The sequence below is a fragment of the Marmota flaviventris genome, chromosome 12 (genome assembly GCF_047511675.1).
Source record: "Marmota flaviventris isolate mMarFla1 chromosome 12, mMarFla1.hap1, whole genome shotgun sequence".
Classification (NCBI taxonomy): domain Eukaryota; kingdom Metazoa; phylum Chordata; class Mammalia; order Rodentia; family Sciuridae; genus Marmota; species Marmota flaviventris.
In genome coordinates, this window is record NC_092509.1 from 10,656,893 (window position 1) to 10,678,473 (window position 21,581).

At 52.2% G+C, this 21,581-nt stretch overlaps 1 protein-coding gene across 6 annotated transcripts in view; it reads right to left on the reverse strand.

Moving 5' to 3' along the window:
* Positions 1–21,581, reverse strand: part of Ttc13 (tetratricopeptide repeat domain 13) — a 67,160-nt gene that overhangs the window by 5,167 nt on the left and 40,412 nt on the right. For 3 of the 6 annotated variants that reach the window (XM_027947952.2, XM_034636671.2, XM_027947949.2), the window contains 10 exons: positions 16,821–16,903; positions 15,162–15,303; positions 14,744–14,918; positions 12,668–12,824; positions 10,585–10,715; positions 9,846–9,978; positions 9,210–9,302; positions 7,323–7,406; positions 6,060–6,144; positions 1,937–2,043 (listed from right to left, as the gene is read on the reverse strand). In XM_027947952.2, coding sequence (XP_027803753.1) covers positions 1,937–2,043; positions 6,060–6,144; positions 7,323–7,406; positions 9,210–9,302; positions 9,846–9,978; positions 10,585–10,715; positions 12,668–12,824; positions 14,744–14,918; positions 15,162–15,303; positions 16,821–16,903 — 1,190 coding nt within the window. Of the gene's footprint in view, positions 1–1,936; positions 2,047–6,059; positions 6,145–7,322; positions 7,407–9,209; positions 9,303–9,845; positions 9,979–10,584; positions 10,716–12,667; positions 12,825–14,743; positions 14,919–15,161; positions 15,304–16,820; positions 16,904–21,581 lie in introns of all 6 variants that reach the window. The other 3 variants (XM_034636672.2, XM_027947951.2, XM_027947948.2) reach the window with 1 other exon arrangement.

Genomic DNA, 21,581 nt, shown 5'->3' on the forward strand with positions numbered 1-21,581 from the left:
GCATGTATCTACCACCCAGTCCACAGAGCCAAACAAAGAAAGGAAGGAAGAAGGAAGGAAAGAAGGAAAAAAAGAAAAAAGCCGAGAGAGAAGGAAGAGAGGAAGGAAGCCCGCCCATGGCTGAGCCGCTCCTACTCAGCCCAGCGGCTCCTCACGACGCCGGCCATGGTCTGACACTGGCTTACACTGAAAGAAGCCATGGCTCGTGGCTCCCATTAATCCAACCACACATCCCTGTCCCAGGAGCTAAGCCGCTGAGGGCCCACCAGGACAGTGCTGAAGAACAGCACAGTGCGTGGGCTGACAGCAGTGACTTCCTCAGGAGCTTTACCAGGCGCTGGGCCCTGAGTGCCGGAGCCCAGTAGAGATCCTGCACCTGAGGAGCTGCCACTCAAGGCCATACCAGACAGGCTCCTTCTCAGGCCCACACAGAGAAGCACAGGTGCTGCTGCTATTGAAGGGACGGAGAGGAGATCCCAGGAGACCAGGCTCATGGCCCAAACACAGCTGTCAGAGGGTCAAAAGCCAGGAAGGTCTCCTGGAGATGTGGCCTCAACGTGGGCCCTGGACAGGAGGAAGGCGAGGACACAGGAGGTGGGGGCAAGTGTGTGCGGTGGGGGCAAGTGTGTGTGGTGGGGGCGGGGCAGGACGGCCAGGTTCTGGCAGGACAGGGTCTACGCAGGGCCGAAAGCACTATCTGAGGCCACCAATGACAAGCCGGGAACTGGAGCTGGTGCTGGTAGCAAAAGGCAAGGGCAGGGTGTGTGGGGAAGGGCTCTTAGCAGGGGACACCCAGGGAAAGGACTTCGTAAAGGCTGTGAAGCCCTGGTGAAGCAGCAGCTGGATCTGGAGACCAGCCTCAAGTCAGCCCGAGGGCAAGGGAGGAAGTGGGTGGAAGGCAGCTGGGGAAGGGATGCCATGTGTCTTTGTCCAGTCGTCCCACTTCTGCCTGGGACTGGACCCCAGGACACAGACCCTTAGTGTGTGAAGGAAAAAGAAACAGCCTTTATATCAAACAGCATTCCCTGGAATTCCACTGGCGGAATCATCTTTCCTGGGAAAGTATTTGGCATAGAGTTGAAGACCTCAACAACAGAGAGAGGCACAGAGTTGGAAGTTGCTAACCAGTGCTCACTCATGAAGGCCTGTTAGTTCCCACATGGAACGCCAGGAGGCTTCGCCAGTGTGAGAACAAATGCTCATGAGAAAGTGAAGCACGGGAGCCAGAGGGGCACCCAGGGCCATGCCACCAGTGGGCAGAAACCCCAGGAGGGCTCCAAGCTCCCACAGGCCTCCTTGGAGGACCCTCAGAGGGAGGCTCGAGGCCTGTCCCCCTGCCCAGTGCCAGGGGTTTGGAAGCTCTGAGGTGAGGTGTGGATTTCAGATACAAGTAAAATGCAGCTCATGAAAATGCTTACCAGGGCGATTATTCAGCTATAAAGGGAAACACTTTAAACACATATCTGTAGGGGAAACACTGCATCTAAATTCTTACACTATGGTTGCTACAGAAGCTTCTAAGAAAATGACTGGAAGGGCCACGACAGCGGGATGGTGAGAGTGCAGAGGCAGCGGGCCCACCTGGCGTGCTGACTCCATCCCAAGGACACTGACCTCATTTTTACCTTGTTGACTCTGCTTATCTGCATCTTCTGAATGTTCTACAATAAGACACTACTCCTGCAATGCACTAAAGCCTATGTACTTAAAGAAAGCCCCTCGGTGACTTCAGCCTGCCACCCGTTCGCCTGCTTTCTCTCTCTGGTCAAAGCCTTCCCTCGCCACACACTCGGCCTCACACAGGGTGGCCAGAGGCTGCTGGTCTCAGGTGACAGCCTCTGAAGTCTGCTGCTGCAAGCTGGGCCCTGCTGCTGTTCCTTCCTAGACCAGCCCCATGTCACGCCCTGCATGTGTGCACCCACCCCAGTGAACGTACTTGTCTCCGGTGACTGTGATGGTGAACCCGTCATGCTCCTTCCCTTGGTCCCGGAGGCTGGGAACTTTCGTGTTTACAGTGAACCCATCCTTTGTTTTGGTATTAAACTGCTTTCAGGGGGGAAAAGAAAATCACCGTTACTAGTGTCTACCCCACCGAGAACCCCAGCTGCGGTTCTGCAGTGCTGACCCAGACTGCCTGAGTGTGTTCACGGGGTCCAGGAAGTCACCGGATGTAGGAGGCAGAGTGCTCTGTCCTGTCACACAGGAACGAGCACACCTCTCCAGTCCTCAGACCCAACATAAGCCCCGCAAGCCTAAGTCCACTCCCCAAGACCAGCCAGGGTGGGCCTCCTCCAGGAGCTGCCTCTGACTCCCCCATCCCATGTGGCAGGCAGCAACCAGACCCCACAGACAGCTGCTTTCACACAGGTGCTCCCTGCTCAGAGCTGAGGACCTCGCTGGCACGCCGGGGTCCCCTCTCACCTGTGGGTCCCACCACAGGCACGCTCGCGCCACCTCTGCAGAGGCTAAGGGAACTCCTAGCACTCAGTGAGACGCCACTGTGTGAGGCTGCTCCAGACGCCAGCTGTTTAAACAGCTGTGACAAACCCAAAATCCCGTAGAGATCACTGTTCCAGAAAAACGCCTCCCAAATCTGACTCCTTTATAGGATCTATGTTTTCTTTATATATATATTTAGTTGTACCTTCACTTAATTAGTTTGTTTATTTTATGTGGTGCTGAGGGTTGAACCCAGTGCCTAATGCGTGCCAGGGAGCGCTCGTCACTGAGCCCCAGCCCAGGCCGTGGTCCATGTTTTCTCAAGGCTGATGGAAACCAGGAGGAGCGACAGTGTAACAGAGGTGGTGCTGATGACCCCTGGTGGGAGGGGCTGTGCAGCCCAATAGAAGCCCCTTTGTCCAGGAAGGCAGCTCTCAGAAGGCCACCCAGCCTGGGGTACCACGCTTATTCAGGTGCACACCCACAGAGGGCCAGGTGGGAATCCACCTAGCGACTGAGCAGGAAGTGGTGGGTGGCATGAACCCAGGCCCCTGCACTCCTGCTAACCAGCCACCTGCGGCTTCCAGGCCGCTCCTACGTGGCTTCTCATCAACAGCACATCGTGCCCTTTGGAGGCAGCAGGCTTGCTTCATTTTGTCACCTAGATAAAACGCAGACATCTTGCTGCAGACATCCGCCAGTGCTTGTGAAACATGACATGTCCATTCCCTGGCGTCATCATTCCCACCCACAGGACTGGGCGACTTCACACCTAGACCGGTGTGCTGGCCTCTCTTGGGCTCCTGCTGAGGGACGGTCTCACTGTCCAGTCTGCTCTTCTGTCTAAGCCACCCTGCAAGCAGCTTTTCTGCTCTGATACCACAGTAAGCCTCAGTGCCTGATGCCCAGGGGGCAGAGGCAAAGGCTGAGACCCTCCAGTTCCTTCCTCTGACGCGTCCCAGCACTGACACTGACCTGCCCCCTGGGGACACTGGGGGACTGATGGGACACTTAGGCTATTGCAGTGATTGCACCAGGACCATCCCATTGTTCAGGTCACACATACAACTGTGCTGCTGGGCTTCCACATGGAGGGAAAACCTGTCCATGATTCAGTGAAAACTGCGCCTGAAACCAGACTCTGTCTACACCCCACTCTGTTCTTCTAGGGTCCGTGTCTATGCTGGGGGCAGCTGAGGCTCCAGCCCATGGCCGATGCATGCTGGCCAAGTGCTCTGCCCTGAGCGGCATGCCCAGCCCTGAACCACTGTGTGTGTCACGGGTCACTATGTGGTCACCTGCTCTTCCAGAGAAAACAAGGACCTCCATATATTTCCACTCCCACCATCTACTTTTAACGCTGAGGTGACCAAACATTTCGACTTCAGGCAACTTTCTATTTTGCAACATGCATTCAAAAGCCGACTTTAGTCTGTTCACCACCACATCTCTATCTTGTTTTCCTTGCATTTGTTTTTTGAGAATACTTTGTTCTTGAGTTATTCTGACAGAGGATCTGTGCTTACTGGGATTCCTGAATTCCTACATGCTTGAAACTGCCTCTGCCACACCACCACAGTCAGGTACGGGACTGGGTGTTCAGAGGGATCCCCTCCACTGTCTGTGAGAATCCGCCACCCTGGCAGGAAGTCAGGTACCGACTTTAGATGTGAACAGGACTGAACCCCGTACACACTGTTTGCCCTACGTACGTACCTATGGTGGAGTTTAATTTGTAAACTCTCACAACTATAAAAACAGAGCAGTTGCAACATACTGCAATAAACTGCATAAAAGGGGGCAATTCTGGTCACCTTCACGGTGCTGTGCAATGTCACCCCAGTTTCCAGGACCCTTTCACTGGCCCAGTCTTGAACCCATCTCTGTAACCAGAGCCCTGCCCCACATGCTCTGCCCTGTCCTGGTCCTGGTGCATCCGCCATGGTGCCTCTGGCTGTTGGAGAATGGAGCTGGCAGCTGCCCTCTGGGGGCTGGCCTGCTGCGCTAGGCGGGTCTTCCAGGCACGTCCCTGTCGTGTGTGCAGAGCACGCTGTGTCCACTCACGGCAGGCCACGGGTCACTGAGGCACATGTGGCTGACTCGGGAGCATCTATCTGCTCCAGTGCCCACTCCAGTTCCCAGAGTGCACGCAGGGCTATGCGACTCTGTCTCATTCCTGAGGAACTTAGCTTTGGGCCTCAGGGTGCTCCTGTGCGTGGGGTGCCGCTCTTGGACACAGTGAGCTGCGGGCTCGCAGGCCCCAACTCACCTCGCCCACATCGACCCGTCCATCATCTGGCTGGCTATGCCCCCGCCTCCATCTTTCTTCTCTCCTGGGCTTCTGCCAGCTAGGGCTGCTCTTCACCCGTCTCCTCCCACCTTGGGAGGACTCCGGGCAGGCGCCTCTTCCTTGGACACAGTCCTGCGAGGCCAGCTGAAGTGCTTGTGTCTGCCGTTCAGCCATCTTCCAACTGGCGGCCACTCAGACTTGCTCAGCTCGTAAGAACTCCATTTCTTTCCCATCACACATCCATTCACCCCATGACACTGACTCATTTTCAGGAAATGACCCATGTGTTCTCACTGAGGTCGGGTCACGTAGTCAGTGCCTTGGTACAGCTGACGTACTTGGCACACGTGCACCCACAAAAGCAGCCTCGCATTCTGGGCCTCTTCTGCTCTTCTAAGCAGGCCTCTCCTGCTCTGGCTCTCCCCTGCCAGCTAACCGGGGCTCCTTCCTGGCTCCGTTATCTCCTGCATCTGGCTTCGTTGGCCAAAGCAGTGTTTCTGAGATCAGCCATAAATCTTCCCTTTGGTCTTAAACCTCTTCCATATACTCACTGAGGAGCACTCACAGGTCCCTGGAAGCCCTCCTCTGGACCAGCAGAGATGTAGACGGCAACACACATTGTGACCACATCTTGCCATGCACATCTGAGGTGGGGGTGTTGCAAGTAGCCAGTTCTAGTCTTGCGGGGCCCTGAGACCTGTGTGTTGTATGACTTACTGCCGTCCAGCTCCCCCAACAGAGCTGCCCCAAAGCTGCTGAGCTCCTGAGCTGATCACCAGTCTGGATCAGGGACCGCGACTTTTCAGTCCCTGGATTTTCTTTTATTCCTCTGGTAGCTCCCGTTTTCCTGCTGAGGTTCTCCATTAGTAAGTTCCTGTTTTGCTCTGGGCCCCTGAACGTGTTTACGAAGCAGACAAGACCTTCTGTCTACTTTTCTTGGTTATGGGTCCCCTTTCTTCATATTTCATGCTACTCTGACAGAACACCCGATTTTGGGAAATTTATAAGAATAGAAATTCACTCTTACAACATGGAGGCTGGAAGCCCAAGAGCAAGGCATCATCTTCATGTGGGAGAGTAGGTGGGCAAGAGGCAGAGCCTGCTCCCAGAGCCCTGCCCAACCGCATCACCACTGGCCACCACAACAGAGGTGCCCTCCCCATACTGTGCACCAGGGACTGTTCCCGCAGGTGAGCTCAGGAGGACATGCAGACCGCAGCACTGACTCCCCGTAATTACTGTTAGCAAGCATGCACTTAGAGATTATGAGGCTGTAAGTGCTGTTGCTTTTCCCCTGAAGCCACCTCTGCAGTTCTGATGATCAAGTTACCTTCATAATCGGAAGAAGGTCTTCTACTTTGTGTACCTTTTCCAAAGCTTCTCTGACTTCCAACAACCCTTTAGGATTATTGGCCCTTTAAGAGAGGGGGAAGGAAGGAGAGGGCAACTGAGGTTATGCAGAAATATGATTAACCAATCATGCAATTAGCATTATCTTAAATAAATAAGTCGCTCCTAATTGCAAGTAGTCAGTACAGCTGGCCTCCGTATCCTCAGGTTCCACATGTGCAAATTCAACCAACGGATCAAAAATACACAGAAAAGTCTGGGAGAAGTGCGCACACCTGTAATCTCAGTGCCTTGGGAAATTCAGGCAGGAGGATCAAAGGTTCAAGACCAGCAGGGGCAACCTGGCAAGGAAGGCCCTGTCTCAAACTAAATTAAAAAAAAAAAAAAATCGCGATATGGCTCCATTAGAGCACCCGGGGTTCAACTGGGGCGGAGGATATATAAAAGTACAGCCTTAGTACTGGACATGTGTGGGCGTGCTTCCTGTCATTGCTCCTAAACAACACAGTAAGCCAACCATTAACAGCACCGTGCTGTGCTCAACAACAGTGGCAACCTAGAGGTGGCCTGGGCATGGGGCTAACGTGCCGGGGTCCTATGCAAACACTGTCATTTTTAGAAGCACTTCCTGCGGGTGTTGGCATCTGCCGTAGGTCCTGGGGCTGTCCCCGGAGGAGACCAGGGGATGTCTGCACTTTTGTGCTGGGCCAAAACCTCAGTTCTAAATGGTGCGGGGACAGGGGTGTGCACAATCCTAAGGAGTTCAGGCTGCAGATGAGAATCATTGAAGTGGCGGAGCAGGGAAGGCCACAGGGACAGCCAGCCAGCATCACGTCCCATGTGTGGTGTGGATTCTGCCCTAAAACCTCAATTCCCCAATTCTGCAGCTGGCCATACAAGCGCTTTTCACCCTGAGGCTATTCAGTGAGCGCATCCTGCCACGGTTCACACCAATGTAGGCTGAGTTAGTGCTCTGTGGCCACTCAGTGCTGAGTTCCCTGGAGAAAGGAGGAAACCCTGAGGGCCCAAGTGCCAGGCTAGCACTCAGCCCTCCGAACTCTGGCCATGGAGGAGGAGGAGTGCCGACTACAGGCCTCACAAGCTGAGGCCCTACACAACATCTGGTCCAGCCTGTACGCCCCCGTCAGTGGGCATGGTGTTACATCCCTACAATCAGTGAACATAACAAACGTAAAAGCTATCCAGTCGGTCCATCACCATGAAGGAGAAACTGGAGGCTTACCCATGATAAACAAGAATTCTATCTTTGATAAAATGAAGTATTTTCTCAAAATATTCCAGATACCTCATGTTGATCACCTGACCCCTGAAAGGCAGAAGAAATAATGAAATTAACAATCTTTTCACAAAGGAACATGCCTGGAGTGACATCTGTGTTAATTCAGGAACATTAGGAGTCGCGAGAACAACGCAGCCAAGACAAGGTTGGGGATCCCTTGCTCGGTCTTGAAGGCAGAAGCAAGTCCTCAGCAGGCTTGGGGGCGGTCCTGCCTCAACAGACTTGGGGGCCCATCCTGCCTCAGCAGGCTTGGGGACCATCCTGCCTGGAGAGTTGGCTCTGCCCGGGGGCAGCACAGCCCTGAGCGCAATGCAGGTGCAGACTTGGATGCAGCTGCATGCCCTGAGTGGCCGCCAGCTCTCCTGATGTGCCATTGCTGGGCCTCCTGCTCTCCAGCTTTCTTTCCTCTGCCTACTCCAAAGATGCTCCTTGCTCCACGTCACTTTTTCCTCTTCCAGAAATTCACACCCAGCCATACTGGAGTCCCAGGGCCCGCCTTGCTGCCTCCCTGGCCCCCCACCTCAAGGTCACCACTGTATAGCAGGAATGGAGCCTTGCGTAGCACTTCTTGGGCTCCACTGACTCCGTCCTGCGTTAGCTGGCTACCTAGATGACAACACTCCTGAGCTGGCAGCCTCGGGGCCGTCCCTGTGGCCAGGCTCCCCACCACTTCTGACCCACCACCAGAGCTCCTGGCTGCCCCTCCTGAACATCTTCTCCTCCGTCAACTCACTGCCTGGCAGCTCCAAGGCTGCTGATGTGTTCACAGCTCTCCAAGCTGGTCCCCCACAGCTGCCCAGCTGCCACTCCTGAATGGCTCACCACCACCTTCAGGGAAAATTCCTCAGAGGGAACTAAGAGCTATTTGTATCCTGGCTTCTGTCTTTCCAGCCTCTGCACCCCCTGCCCCTCAGCTCACTGGGTCACCACTTCTGGGACCTTGCCCAGCACATTCCTGGACCCATGCCCCCTCATCCCCTCTCCTCTTCCTGGCAGCCCACCTTCCTTGCAGCCTGGACCAAGCCCCTTCTCTGTTCCCTGGGCATCCTGCACCAGTGGCCACCCTGTCTCAGTGCTGCACTGTCTCCCTTAAGCCAGGCCTGCTGCACCTCCCACAGTCCACCACACTGCCCAGCACATGCCCAGCAACAGTGGCCTTCAGTCACAGCCAGTTGACTGAGGCCAGCTACACGTCTCAATTTGGTTCCATGTGAAGTAGGAAGATATGAGTCACAAGAGAAAAAGAAATTTATTTTCTAGAACTTAAAAAAAAAATGGCATTTCTATTAACACCCAACCTAAATGTCAGTCATGTAAAAGGATATCTTGACTCAGGTTTCTGTAATCAGAAGCATTTTTGATGTGACATAGTATATTTGTAAGTTTTATCTAAACTTAATTTCATTAAAGAAAAGGCTAATTGCATAGATCTCCTTGAAACTGACTCTAATGTGTTCATCATTTACTTAGAGGGCAGTTAAGATGGGGAGGGAGGGAGGTGGTAAGCGCTGCCCAGGGCCAACTTGCAGAGCTCCTGGACAAAGCACAGCACTCAGCCATCCACTGGCCCTCCCATGTCAAGGAGAGGCAAGCTTCCCCCTGCTACTGCAGAGTGGTCACCAGGTTCTCAGCATTCTCCATCTCATGGGTGTCTCAGGACCCCTTAGAGACTGAATCTGGCAGCCCACCCTTCAATTATGCTCGACATTGAGAAGAGCTGGGGAAAGAGCGTGGCAGGCAGCAGAAAGGGGTGCCACGGGACTGTGGGTGCAAAGCTGACCTAGGGGTGTCCACTCCCATGGAGGGAGAGGACACAGAAGGCACACGTACCTGATCAGGTTGATGTGGTTGTTGAAGCCTCTGCTGAGACTCCTTGCCGGCATCTGATCCAGCCACAGCACGGGCTGGTCTGGGTCGGCCACCCTGTGAAGCAGAGTGTGTGACAGCTGAGACCTCAGGAACCCAGATACTTGCAGACACGCACACAGAGCACACTGGCCTTGAACCACTAGGCTGTGGTGTCCCAAAGTGCGACTCAAGCTGCAGAGTCCAACAGAGGTCCCAGGGGGTCAAGCAGGAAGCAACAAAGGTTTACCAGCAGAGCAAACGAGGACCAAAGACCCTCCATACCGGCTGGCCAGAGAGGCACCCGCCCTGCCACCCATTCAAAGCAGCCACAGGTAAGAAATGGCTCCTCAGAGCCTCTTCCAGACTCTTCCAGAACTGGGGAAAGAACGCGGCGTTTACAAAGGTCTGGAGCCGTGCAGCACTCAGCTCCTGCTTCACAACCTAAGCTGGGTGCTTTTCACAGAAAAAAAGAGGCCAGCAATTTCTGGAGGCCTTTCCAGAAAGCAGCCTAACGCACAGGCCAACCGTTACTAAGCACAGCAGCCTTCACACCTGCGGGCCAGAAGAGGCGCCACCTGCCCACAAGGAGACCAGGGCCTGCTCCCCCTGGCCGGTTACCTTCTCCACCGCACCGCAATGTCGAACATGTCCCTCCACTGCATCAGCCGTGTTCTCCCGCCCATGCGCACCTTCCCGTTGGTCCAGGTGCGCTGCACAGCCTGCATGACCTCCAGCGCCGCCAAGCCCATGGCTGCGAGAAGAGAGAAAGGCTGAGACAGCTCACCAGGGCACCACCTCTTCAACCAGGCACCAGACTCAGAAGTCCTGGCCACAAAGCAGGACGCACCATACGCGCCTGGCACTGTCTTCCTAAACCAAGACCAAGGGGTCTCCTCCCAGCTCCCCCAGGAAAGCAGGGGAAGCTCCCGTCCTCTGAACTCCTCACTACACTATAACAAACCAAACCGGTGCCCCTGGACCACCCGCCCGACCCAGAGAGGACCAGAGAGGACCTCTGTTCTGGGTCTGTGAGGGCAGGAAGTGGTGTTTCTTTCACAATTCCCCCTGAATGACTCAACGCGTCTCTGTGGGGATTGCATAAAGGGTGAGTTCAACACATACTATGGATATTTTTTAAAAAGCAGGAAGTGGGCTGGGGTTGTGGCTCAGTGGTAGCATGCTTGCCTAGCATGCATGAGGCACTGGGTTTGATCCTCAATACCACATAAAAATAAAATAAAGATATTGTGTCCATCTAAAAACTAAAAAATAAATATTAAAAAAAAAAGCAGGAAGTGGACTGACCCTAGGCTCTTATGCTTGAGACAGTGGCATTCCAAACCAGTTCCCAGAATACCTCTGTGTATCCGCTTGTTGGGCAGGAAGCCGGGCGTTTCGTACTGCATCAGTGATCCCAAACGATCAGCCACACAGATCAGCTCCTGCACTCCAGGCTTGTAACTCTCAAAACTCTGATGCAGCACGTCTCTGGAAGAAACATCACTACCTGGTGAGAACCTACACAGCAGACACGAGTGAGCCATCCCTCAAGAGCAGACCACGGTGGATCTGCTGTTACTTTGTATGTTGGATTCCTATTTCATCAATCACATTTTCTATTCCTAAAACTTTTATTTAAGATCTATTTGTGACAGTCTCTTGTTCTCTCTTCACCATTTCCTTAAACATTTCACTTGGAGTAATTTTCAATCTGCATTCAACAACTGCAATATCCAGGCCTCAAGGTTTCAGGCTGTGGTCTATTGTTCTGTACATTTCTTTATATGGCACTGGTGACTTTGGCCCCTGGCTCTCATACCAATGATGTGGATGTGCAGGGATCCTGGGGGCCAAGTGGTACTGCTTTCCCACCAGGAAGGAAGGATTTGCACGTGCTTCTGTTAAGACCTGGGCCACGCCTCCAACGAGGATGCTACAGCCCCTTCGTGCTCAGCAACCCAGTCTTCTTGTGCCCAGGGGCCCTGTTACTCCACTACATTCAGCCCAGGACACTACTGTCCTCAGAAAGGTGCTTTTCACCCTCCACTCTGGCTTGAGAAAATGGAAGGGTCCAACTTTAGTAATTCTCTCCCTTAAGGCATCGTTAGACTCTTAGGCATCCAATTCTATTCCAGACCCAACTGTTTCGCAATGAGAGCCCTTTAACATTTCCATTTTGCCACTTTACAGCAGTAGTTGTTACTATGTAACTTTAAACTTTTGAAATGTTAAATAATTTCTTATGAAAGTAACACAGTAAAAGAATCAAGCATGTCAAAGTGCCTAAGTGTAAGCAGCAGGGAAAGTGAGGTTGGAAGGAAAGATGTCCATCAACAGCCTCAAGGTACTCTGTGTGAAAACAGCTGAAGTCCTATGAGCTCCAGGAAGAAATCAAATGCGAACATGGACAAGGAGCCACGTGGTGATGGAGAAGGATGAAGATGCAGTGGACAGGGAGCCACATGGTGATGGAGGAGGGTGAGGATGCAGTGGACAGGGAGCCACGTGGTGATGGAGAAGGATGAGGATGCAGTGGACAGGGAGCCACGTGGTGATGAGAAGGATGAGGATGCAGTGGATAGGGAGCCACGTGGTAATGGAGAACGGTGAGGATGCAGAGGACAGGGAGCCACGTGGTGATAGAGATGGATGAAGATGCAGTGGACAGGGAGCCATGTAGTGATGGAGAAGGATGAGGATGCAGTGGACAGGGAGCCATGTGTTGATGGAGAAGGGTGAGAATGCAGTGGGCAGGAGTCAGGTGGTGACGGAGAAGGGTGAGGATGCAGTGGACAGGGAGCCACATGGTGATGGAGGAGGGTGAGGATGCAGTAGACAGGGAGCCACGTGGTAATGGAGAACAGTGAGGATGCAGAGGACAGGGAGCCACGTGGTGATAGAGACAGATGAAGATGCAGTGGTCAGGGAGCCATGTGGTGATGAAGAAGGATGAGGATACAGTGGACAGGGAGCCACGTGTTGATGGAGGAGGGTGAGAATGCAGTGGGCAGGAGTCAGGTGGTGACGGAGAAGGGTGAGGATGCAGTGGACAGGGAGCCACATGGTGATGGAGACGGATGAAGATGCAGTGGACAGGGAGCCATGTGGTGATGGAGAAGGATGAGGATGCAGTGGACAGGGAGCCACATGGTGATGAGAAGGATGAGGATGCAGTGGACAGGGAGCCACGTGGTGATGGAGACGGATGAAGATGCAGTGGACAGGGAGCCACGTGGTGATGAAGAAGGATGAGGATGCAGTGGACAGGGAGCCACGTGGTGATGGAGAAGGGTGAGGATGCAGTGGACAGGAGTCAGGTGGTGATGAAGAAGGGTAAGGACGCAGTGGACAGGGAGCCATATGGTGATGGAGAAGGGTGAGGATGCACTGCTGCTGGGCTCTGAAAGGCAAAGAGCACCGTGTTCCCCGGCAGCACTCACTTTATGTGGGGCTGCAGGCCTGGCTGCTCCTCGTAGTCTTCTATGAGGAAGGGCAGACTCTTTGCCCAGTGGTCCTTGAAGCTGCCAGGCAGGTCCACGTCTACGCTGTACTCTGTGAGGGGCGTGTCGAGGTGTGCGTGAAGGTACCGGGAGTATTCTGTGGAGGCAAAGGCAGGGCCGTGCTCTCTAAGCTGCCAGCCACACAGATGCACCTAACACATTGCTGTTTGGTTTCAGGACTCCACAGGAGACCCTAAGCTTTAATAGCCCCCATTATGACATGGTAACAGGGCCACCTGACCGTGACATGAAGTGCCAGGGTCAAGGACAAGGCAGTTGACCTGGTCAACTCTGGTTACACTGTAGACACCTTCCCACAAACTACAACGAAGACCTCATCTTTCAATTCCAAAGCCTGAGAACCAAGCTCAGCGCCAGGCTGAGGCTGGGACTCTGCCAACTGATAGGCAGATCCGTGAGGACACAGCTTCTCCGGCATACCCTCTGCCCGTCACTGCAGAAGCACTGCAGGAGGACTAGGTGCAGGGGACTATCCTCGGCCTGCGGTCCACAAGGCCACGCTCCCTGAGCCTGGAAGAGGGTGAAGAGCAGGACTGCCGAGGGAGCAGCCTGTGCCACCTGCCAGGAACACGTAGGATGAGCCTGAGGGGACAGGAGTGTATTTTTATTTGATTTGAATTTAAAACTGTTGCTTGGGCTGGGGCTGGGACTCAGTGGTGGACACTCACCTAGCACGTGCGAGGCCCTGGGTTGGATCCTCAGCACCACATCAAGATAAATAAATAAAGGTATCGTGTCCACCTACAACAACAACTGATGCTTGATTCAATTATTAGAAAACCTTGGAAATTTGAAATAATCTGCATATGCGAATCTAACTTTTCATCTGTAAATTTTATGAGATCTAAATCCAGGTGAGGACTCTGCAGTGAAAGGTAGGCACAGCAGTGCATACTTGTCATCCCAGCTACTCAGAAGGAGACTCCAGGTTTCAGGCAAGCCTGTAGAAGACCCTGTAGAAGACCCTGTAGAAGCCGGGCAAGGTGGCCACACCTGTAATCCCAGCAGCCTAGGAGGCTGAGGCAGGAGGATCGCGAGTTCAAAGCCAGCCTCAGCAATGGTGAGGTGCTAAGCAGCTCAGTGAGACCCTGTCTCTAAATGAAATAATACAAAACAGGTCTGGGGATGGGGCTCAGTGGTTGAGTGCCCCTGAGTTCAATCCCTGGTACTTCCCATCCCCCGCAAAAAAGACCCTATACCAAAATAACATTTTTTAAAAGGGCTTGGGTTGTAGCTCAGTGCTAGAGTGCTTGCCTGGCATGAGTGAGGCCCTGGGTTCAATCCCTACTGTCACAGGGGGAAAAAAAAAAGACAAAATATCCAATAAAAATTTACCACTCAAACTGAGATATAATAAAATTATAAAATATACACCAGATTTCACTTAGTGCAAAAATAATGTAAATTACTTAATCAATACTGTTTTATGTTAATTATATGCTGAACTAATACTTTGGGTATATCAAATTAAATAAAATATATTATTAAAATTAATTCCACCTGCTTGTTTTAATTTTTAATATGGCTCTCACAAATTTTAAATTACATACATAGGGAGCAATGTTTTTTTTCTGTTGGGCAGTGATGGTACAGAGGGCTAACAATAACAAAACAAGACAGGCCTCATCCAGGCAAGAAACACCTCTACGTGCTGTGGAGAAGGTGAGACTAACAGAAGGTAACTAAGATTCACTTCCTCATACACAGGATTCCAGGAAGAAGGAGGCAGGTGGAGGTGGCACCCCCACACTCCTAGCAGGCATGCAGAGGCCTCTCTCCTTCCCTCTGTGTCCCAGATGAGCTGTGGCCAGGCGGGAGCATCCCAAAGACCGTCACATGTGATGATGTGTTTCTCACTCAGGTAAAATGTATTTGAACTTCAGGAATAAATACTGCAGGAAGGGTAGGAAAGCATGAGCTGGCCAGAGGGGCTGGGGGCAAGAGACCCAGCCTCTCAGAGACTGATTCTGAAGGTCCGAGCACTTCCTGACTTACCACGGAGGTACTTCACTTTGAGGTACTCCGGGCTAGCCTTCTGGCCTGGAAGAGGATCGTTCAGCATGACTTTGGTTTGTGCTTTGATCCCTTCATAAAACTGTCCCATGGCCACGTGGCTGAGCCCCTTCATGTACTGGCACACTTCATTATATGGCTCCAGCTGCAGACACCTCTGGGCGAGGAAACACAGAATGCCATGTCAGCACCCACGCAGCTTAAGAAACTGCCGTTCCTCATTCTTCAATCTGGGGTCTCAGACACACCTCTACTCTGTAAACTACAGGGCAAGACAAGGAATGTCCCCTTCCCTTCCATGGACTGCATACTGTCCTTGGCTCCCTTCCCTAGTCATGTACTCAGCTCTCCAAAGAAAGACCCAGCACCCACTCCAGTGCCTCCTGCTGTGCGGGCCCACCTTGAAGTTCTTCAGGGCTTCCTGCAAGCTGCCGTGGTGGTAGAGCATCATGCCCCGCAGCTGGAGGGTCTGCACGTGATTCTGGTTGAGCAGTAGAGCCTTCTGAAAGCTCTCAGTGGCCGCTTCAAAATTGCCCAGTTCTCTAGATATTTAACACCAGGATGAACACAGTGTAGACAGCACAAAGAACATGCAGATTGTGGAGCGGGCGTGGGTAGACACCACCTCGCCACTGAACCTGGGCAGAGCCTCTGACCCAGTGCGCTCCACCCGCCTGTGAGGCTAGCCAGGCCACAGGAGGACAACCACACAGCTCCCGAACTCTGGGACGTTAACGTACTGATTTCCACAAGGACACACTACTCAAAACCCTCTGCCCAATTCAAAATGAGCTCTCACCCCTAAAAAAGTGAATTTTAGTAAATACTAAAACATACTTTTCCCTTTGGAAAAAAGTATGCAGATTATAATCATATATAGGTTTGTTGTTCTGAATCAAATTCACAGACTTAAGATTTGTTTTATTCTCATCATTATTACTATTATCTTGGTCCACTGATATTACTCCACTTAATCTAGGAAATCATTATGTAATTTGATTTTTTTTTTTTTTTTTGGTGGTGCTGGGGATTGAACCCAGGGCCTTGCGCATTTAAAGCAAGCACTCTACCAACTGAGCTCTATCCCCAGCCCTAAATTTGAAATTTTGAGATGAAAGTATACTTTATAGAACTTTAACCATTCCAGAATGAAATAATTCTTACTAATCTAACATTTTTCAAAGAATAGGAATAGTTTCCAGATACTCTATACATCAGTTTTCCATAAATAACAAGTATTTGTTATAAAATATCTGCTTACATTCATAGAGCACTTTACAAGGTGATTTCCAGTCTGTTTTCAATTTCTACTCCCAACGATTCTGTGGGACAGGAGGGATACATATGATCCCTTAAACTCCAAACAAATCCAAATGCACTTTCTCCAAGTCAGTGTAAGACAGTGTCTCAAACTACCACATCCAGTAAATAAGCTCTTCAGTCTGACCCACCTGAGTGGGGGACCTGACAGGGAGACCCTGGAGCTCAGGGTAGTCAGGGTCCATACCTGTGGAGGGGGCCAGGATCTAGCCTCTCAGGGTCTAAGCCATGAGCCCCACTGTCATGCCACCCGCCTCCTCTTGGGATCAGAGTGTAGTCAGAGGCTCTACCAGGGAGCTCCAGGCTTGGAGCCAGGTGCCAGGTTCCAGTCACTAGTGCTCTCGCCCGGCAGAGGCACATTATAACCAAGATGTTCTCATCCCTTCACCTTCAAGCAGATCACGTGATGTGGAAATTGACCATATTACCATCTGAAAGTGACAGCAACATCTACAACCCAGGAGCTTCAAAATGCCAGGTTCAAAATGATGACTTCGAAGGACTAAGGACTTCCTGGCCAACAGGTTATACCCAGGGTGCTCAAGATGCTGATGTGACACACAGTTGCCTAGGTCTCAGGGACCACCCACCTGCTGCCTAGGTCCTGGGGACTACCCACCAGCACACAAATGCCCACCCAAGGCAGAATGACCCTCTCTTGGGTAAGAAACGTATCTTCTATAACATCCTGCTCCAGGCCTCTTCCTCAATCTCCCCGTGCCCCATGACCATGACTTACCTGTAGGCCTGCCCCAGGCTTTTATATGCATCAATAAAATCAACTTTCTGCTTCAGAGCTTCTTTGAAGGACTCAATGGCTTCCTGGAAAAAGTATGTGGAAAATTATTTCATTTGCATAGCTCTTAAAATCAAGTTTCATATAAATCACTAAAGGATTTAAACAGATATTACGCATGGTCCCTGACAAGAGTCTCTTTTAAAAAGGTGGACTTGAGAGAGGAAATGCAACAGACTCTGAGGGTTTGATTTCAGGGGTAACAAATGCACTAGAATGCACCTTCATCTGAATATCATTTCCTTCATTAATAAAGGCCTAACAGACCAAAAGTAACCTGGAAGCTGCGTGAGAGCATTTGAAATGATCACACTAGCAGCGTTTAAAATCTCATCAATAAGAGACAAAAATGTGTGTAAAGAAAGACAAAAGGCTCCCAGGAGTGCCATCTGGGGATTTCCCTGGCCAAACAGGAAAGGAAGCACCCAGACGAGGGCTCCCAGAACCCTCCTCTTCCCTGAGAGCCTGCAGAATGGTGTTCCGTTCTGCTTAAGGGTGACCCCCTAGGTCTGGTCCTGAACTTGTCACCACAACTTCATTACTACTGTAACAAAAAGACACGTCACATTGTCCCCGGGAAGAGCATCTTACTACAGTTAACTGCCACAAAGTTGCTCTGTGGTAGCTTTAAGGAAAAGGGCTTCCCTGTAGACACTCAGGCCACTGATGGGAGAGTGCTCCTGAAGACACCTTGCACATGGTAGGCACTCTGCAAACATCTGCAAACTGCTTAGCAAAAGCAGCCCAGTCTCAACTCTTCTCAGAGAGCTATCTGCCCTATATCTGACTGTATCTGGTGGGATGGAGGGCAAGAGGCTACTCTTAATTTGGCTTCCTGCCATGGCAGAACCTTGATTTTTAAGATCTTTACAACTGTACTTTCACCAACAAGCATGTATTGAGCGCCTACTATGTGCCAGAAAGAGCTGAGGTGGGGGGCACAAAGATGAGCAAGTCATTATCTCTGTCCTTAAAGAATGCAGTCTAGTTAGAAAGCCAACTGCTAGCTGGGTTATTAGACGTAAAAATCAGCAGCCACATGGAGACGGGTAAGTCTCTGGGAATACGGAGAAGGGAACGGCCAACTGCACCTGGGGTCACCAGGAGAGGCTTGGGAGGAAGTGGGAGTGCAGTGGGACTTGGAGACAGGAGTATTCTGCCGGTAGGTGTGTGGGGCGGGCAGAGCATTTGGAGGGCGAGGGGGCAAAGGCCCACTGCGGCAGCAAGCGGGGCAACGCTGCCCACAAGGACCAGGCGCCTCGGCAGGTGCAGCCCCAGTAGATGCCACCCCAGGGAGAAGGCTGCCTGCCAGAACAGGAGGGCAGCAGACAGAGCAGCCCAGCAAGGTTACCATGGCAGTCCAGGCAAGAGATAATGAAAGCTCACACAGTGCTCGAGGACAGGAGAGAAGGGTCAGGTCCAGGGGACGTGTTTGAAGGCAGACACTGGGACAGGGTCTGGAGGCTAGGGGGACGGGGCGAGGGAGAGGAGGGCAGGGAGCCTGAAGCTGAAGAGCTGGGCGGACGCGAGGAGTGCAGGAGGAAGGACAGCCGGGCGTGTCCAGTCCGAGTGCGTGTGGACACCTGGTGCGGTGCCCAGGAGGCACCTGCCGCCCGCTCCACTTACAGCATGCGTGGACGCCACAGTTCTTCCAAGTCTGAGTCTTTCCAGCTCCTAAGAGCCTTGGGTTTCGGGGCTCCTGTCTAATCACTGCACAGCTGGCTACCTCACTCTGCCAGAGAGGGGACACAGCAGAGTCAGGATGGTAAGCCACCAGGAACAGAGAACTGCGTTCAAACGAGTTGGTCTTTACATACATGAACTGGCCCTGAATTCATCTGTTTGGCATACTACTGTCCCACAGTCACCCACCTGATTAATTTCTAAATTGTCATTGGCCTACTCAGACCATTTTTAGGATATAAAAACAGCTCAAACTCATTGGTAATGACCACTGAGAGTCAATACCAAAGGCTGACGGCCACCAACCCTCTGTGGTTGCTCACTGATACCAAGAATACACTCAGGCAGCTCAAAGTAAAGGTTGGTAAAAACAGTGGAGTGAATAGCATCGGACAGACTTCAACAGAAAGACTCTGCTCTAGTTTCCCTAGGAACATCCAAAATGCCTGAGAGCAGCTAAGTTGGCGGTTGTGAAATCTGTAAAATGACATTGCCTAATAGCTACTGTCCCATAGTCACCCACCTGATTAATTTCTAAATTGTCATTGGCCTACACAGACCATTTTGAGGATATAAAAAAAGCTCAAACTCACTGGTCCTTTCATCACTTTGGTTAACAAGAGAAACAGAAGCATCTGGACCCAATTCCTGCATTAACTCTGCAGTTTCACCACTGACTCAGGTTCCCCCTAGGTAACGGAGACAGCCTGGCTCCTTCCATGCCTCCTATACTGCTGGGACTCCTGTGAGGCCAACCTCCCAGCAGGTCTACAAGAATGCAGAAAGTGTCCCACTATGACTCTTGGGGACTTTGTGCTAGGAGCACAGACCAAAAACCTCGGCAGGACTGGTTCACAGAGGGGCTTCTGATGCTCAGGACATGAAAACCCCGTATCTGGGTCCTCATCATGCTGATCCAGAATAAGCTAATCACAGCCCTTGTCCAATCTGTAGTAGTGTGTCCATTACAGCACTTCTCTAAAAATGTCACTTCCCGACAGCCTGAAGCCAGCTGCATAGTGCCAAGGTGAAGGGAAGTCAGCCGTCTGCCTCTGTTCACTGTGAAAGCACTCTGATCTTTAACAGGATGGGCTTCTCTACGTTTTAAGCTTTCTCCTCCTCCACGAGCCACTCGACGGTTCAACTGAGCACAGTACTGTGGGTCTGGACCTGTTCATCTAAGGTGGCTGTGTGAGAACTGCAGGAGCACAGGGCAGATTCAGAACGAAGGTTAGAGTCTCCAGGCAGCTGCCTGAGTGCACCCTGACCAACAACTCTCCAAGCCAGTCTGTCTGAGGGACGCGACTCTACTGGAACCACCCTCCACTCACTGGCCAGGGCATGTGAGTGCGAGACACAGAATGTGCAACATCCTTCTTGGTTTTGTTTTTGTGGGATGGAGGTTATTTTTCCAGAATCTATACAACCTCGACTTCCACAGGGAAAACATTCATAACGACACCCGATTCCCATTTAGAGTTCAGAGAGCACTTTTCACACACAGTACTGTACTCAGTCCTCAGTCACTTCAAGGGCGGACAACAGGACTGTCCCTGCACTTTAGATGTGGAAGGATAGGTTGGTAGAAGGGTTCAGGAGCGTGGCCTGCAGCACAGCTAAAAGCTTCAGAGCAAGACTTTCCAAGGCCAGATTCAATGCTGTACTTGAAATCCATTCATCCAATCCTTTTTGAGAACCTGCCGCATGGTGGGCCCTGTCCACAACACTGACACCAACACATGGCTCTGCACAGGGGACTCTGCCCATCCCCACCACATGCACAACTGCCCCTTGGTGTGGCAGGTACAGAGGTCTGCCGAGGCCTGCAGGAGCTCAGGTGCATGCAGCCCACGCCCTCTGTGCACTTCAGGTCTTCTCCAGGGCTTCCCCTCTTCCTGGATGCCTCCTCCACAGGCTGCGGGACAGGGCTCTGCTGTGCTCTCCAGGAGATGACGGCAGGAGGTCCACGTTGCTCAGTGCCACACGATGCTTCCTCCAAGTACAGATGTGGGACCCACAGATACAGAGGGCCATGTGTGTCGGACTCTCAAGTCAACAGAACTGCTTTCAGTGACAAAAGGCATGTTCTGTTTGCCACAGCACACGCCTGCCCTGTGCTGCTGCCAAGTCGCAACACAGACCCCAGACCAAGAGCCTTCCTGCCGCCCTCCGCCGCCTCCCCCCAGTGCCCTGTGGTCCTTGAGCCACACCAGCCCAGCAGCACCTTCCTCCTGCTCCCAGAGCACCTCAGCAGCTCCTCAAGGCCTCCTCAGGCACAGGGGACACCACCAACACCCACTAGCCGGTCTCTGTCCCTCCTCACTGTGGCCGCCACAATCCTAAATCTACTTCCTAAATCACAGATTTGGTTCCAATTATAGATTTTCCCCAAATCTTCAACTCATAGCTCCTCTGGGTTCACAAGCTTCAGTCAGAATGCTCAGCACAGATCCCAGGCTGAGGCCTGGCCTCCACCGACGCCCACCTGCCTGTGCCTGCTCTGTGCCCCTCACAGCCCCCAGGGCTTTCTCCCTGTCTCCCCCCAGCTCTGCGACGCACTCCGAGAGTGCAAGTCCTACTTCTCCCTCATCACCTTGTATCGTCTCCCTTTCTGCACCTCCAAGGACCTCGCTGCTACAGTTTGGAACTAGAATGTGCCCCAGTCTCCCATGCTAGAGGTGGGGCCTTTGAGGGGTGATTAGACCAGGAGGACTGGCCCCATCCATGAATTAATCCGCCAGTGGCGGAAGGGATGACTGTGAGCAGGGCCTCTCTGGAGCAAGGAGGTCACGGGGGCACGCCCTAGAGGTTTATTTCCTCCCAGCCCTTCCCTTCTCTCTGCTTTCTGGCTGCTAGGAGCTCAGCTCTCTGCTACCACAATGTTCTGAGTCAGCTGGGGCCCCAGGCAATGGAGCTGGCTGACCAAGGACTGAAACTCTAAACCCTAAGCCCAAATAAACTTCCTTCTCTCGGGTGTTTTGACTGGGTATTTGGGTCACAGCAATGCAAAGGTGACTGACA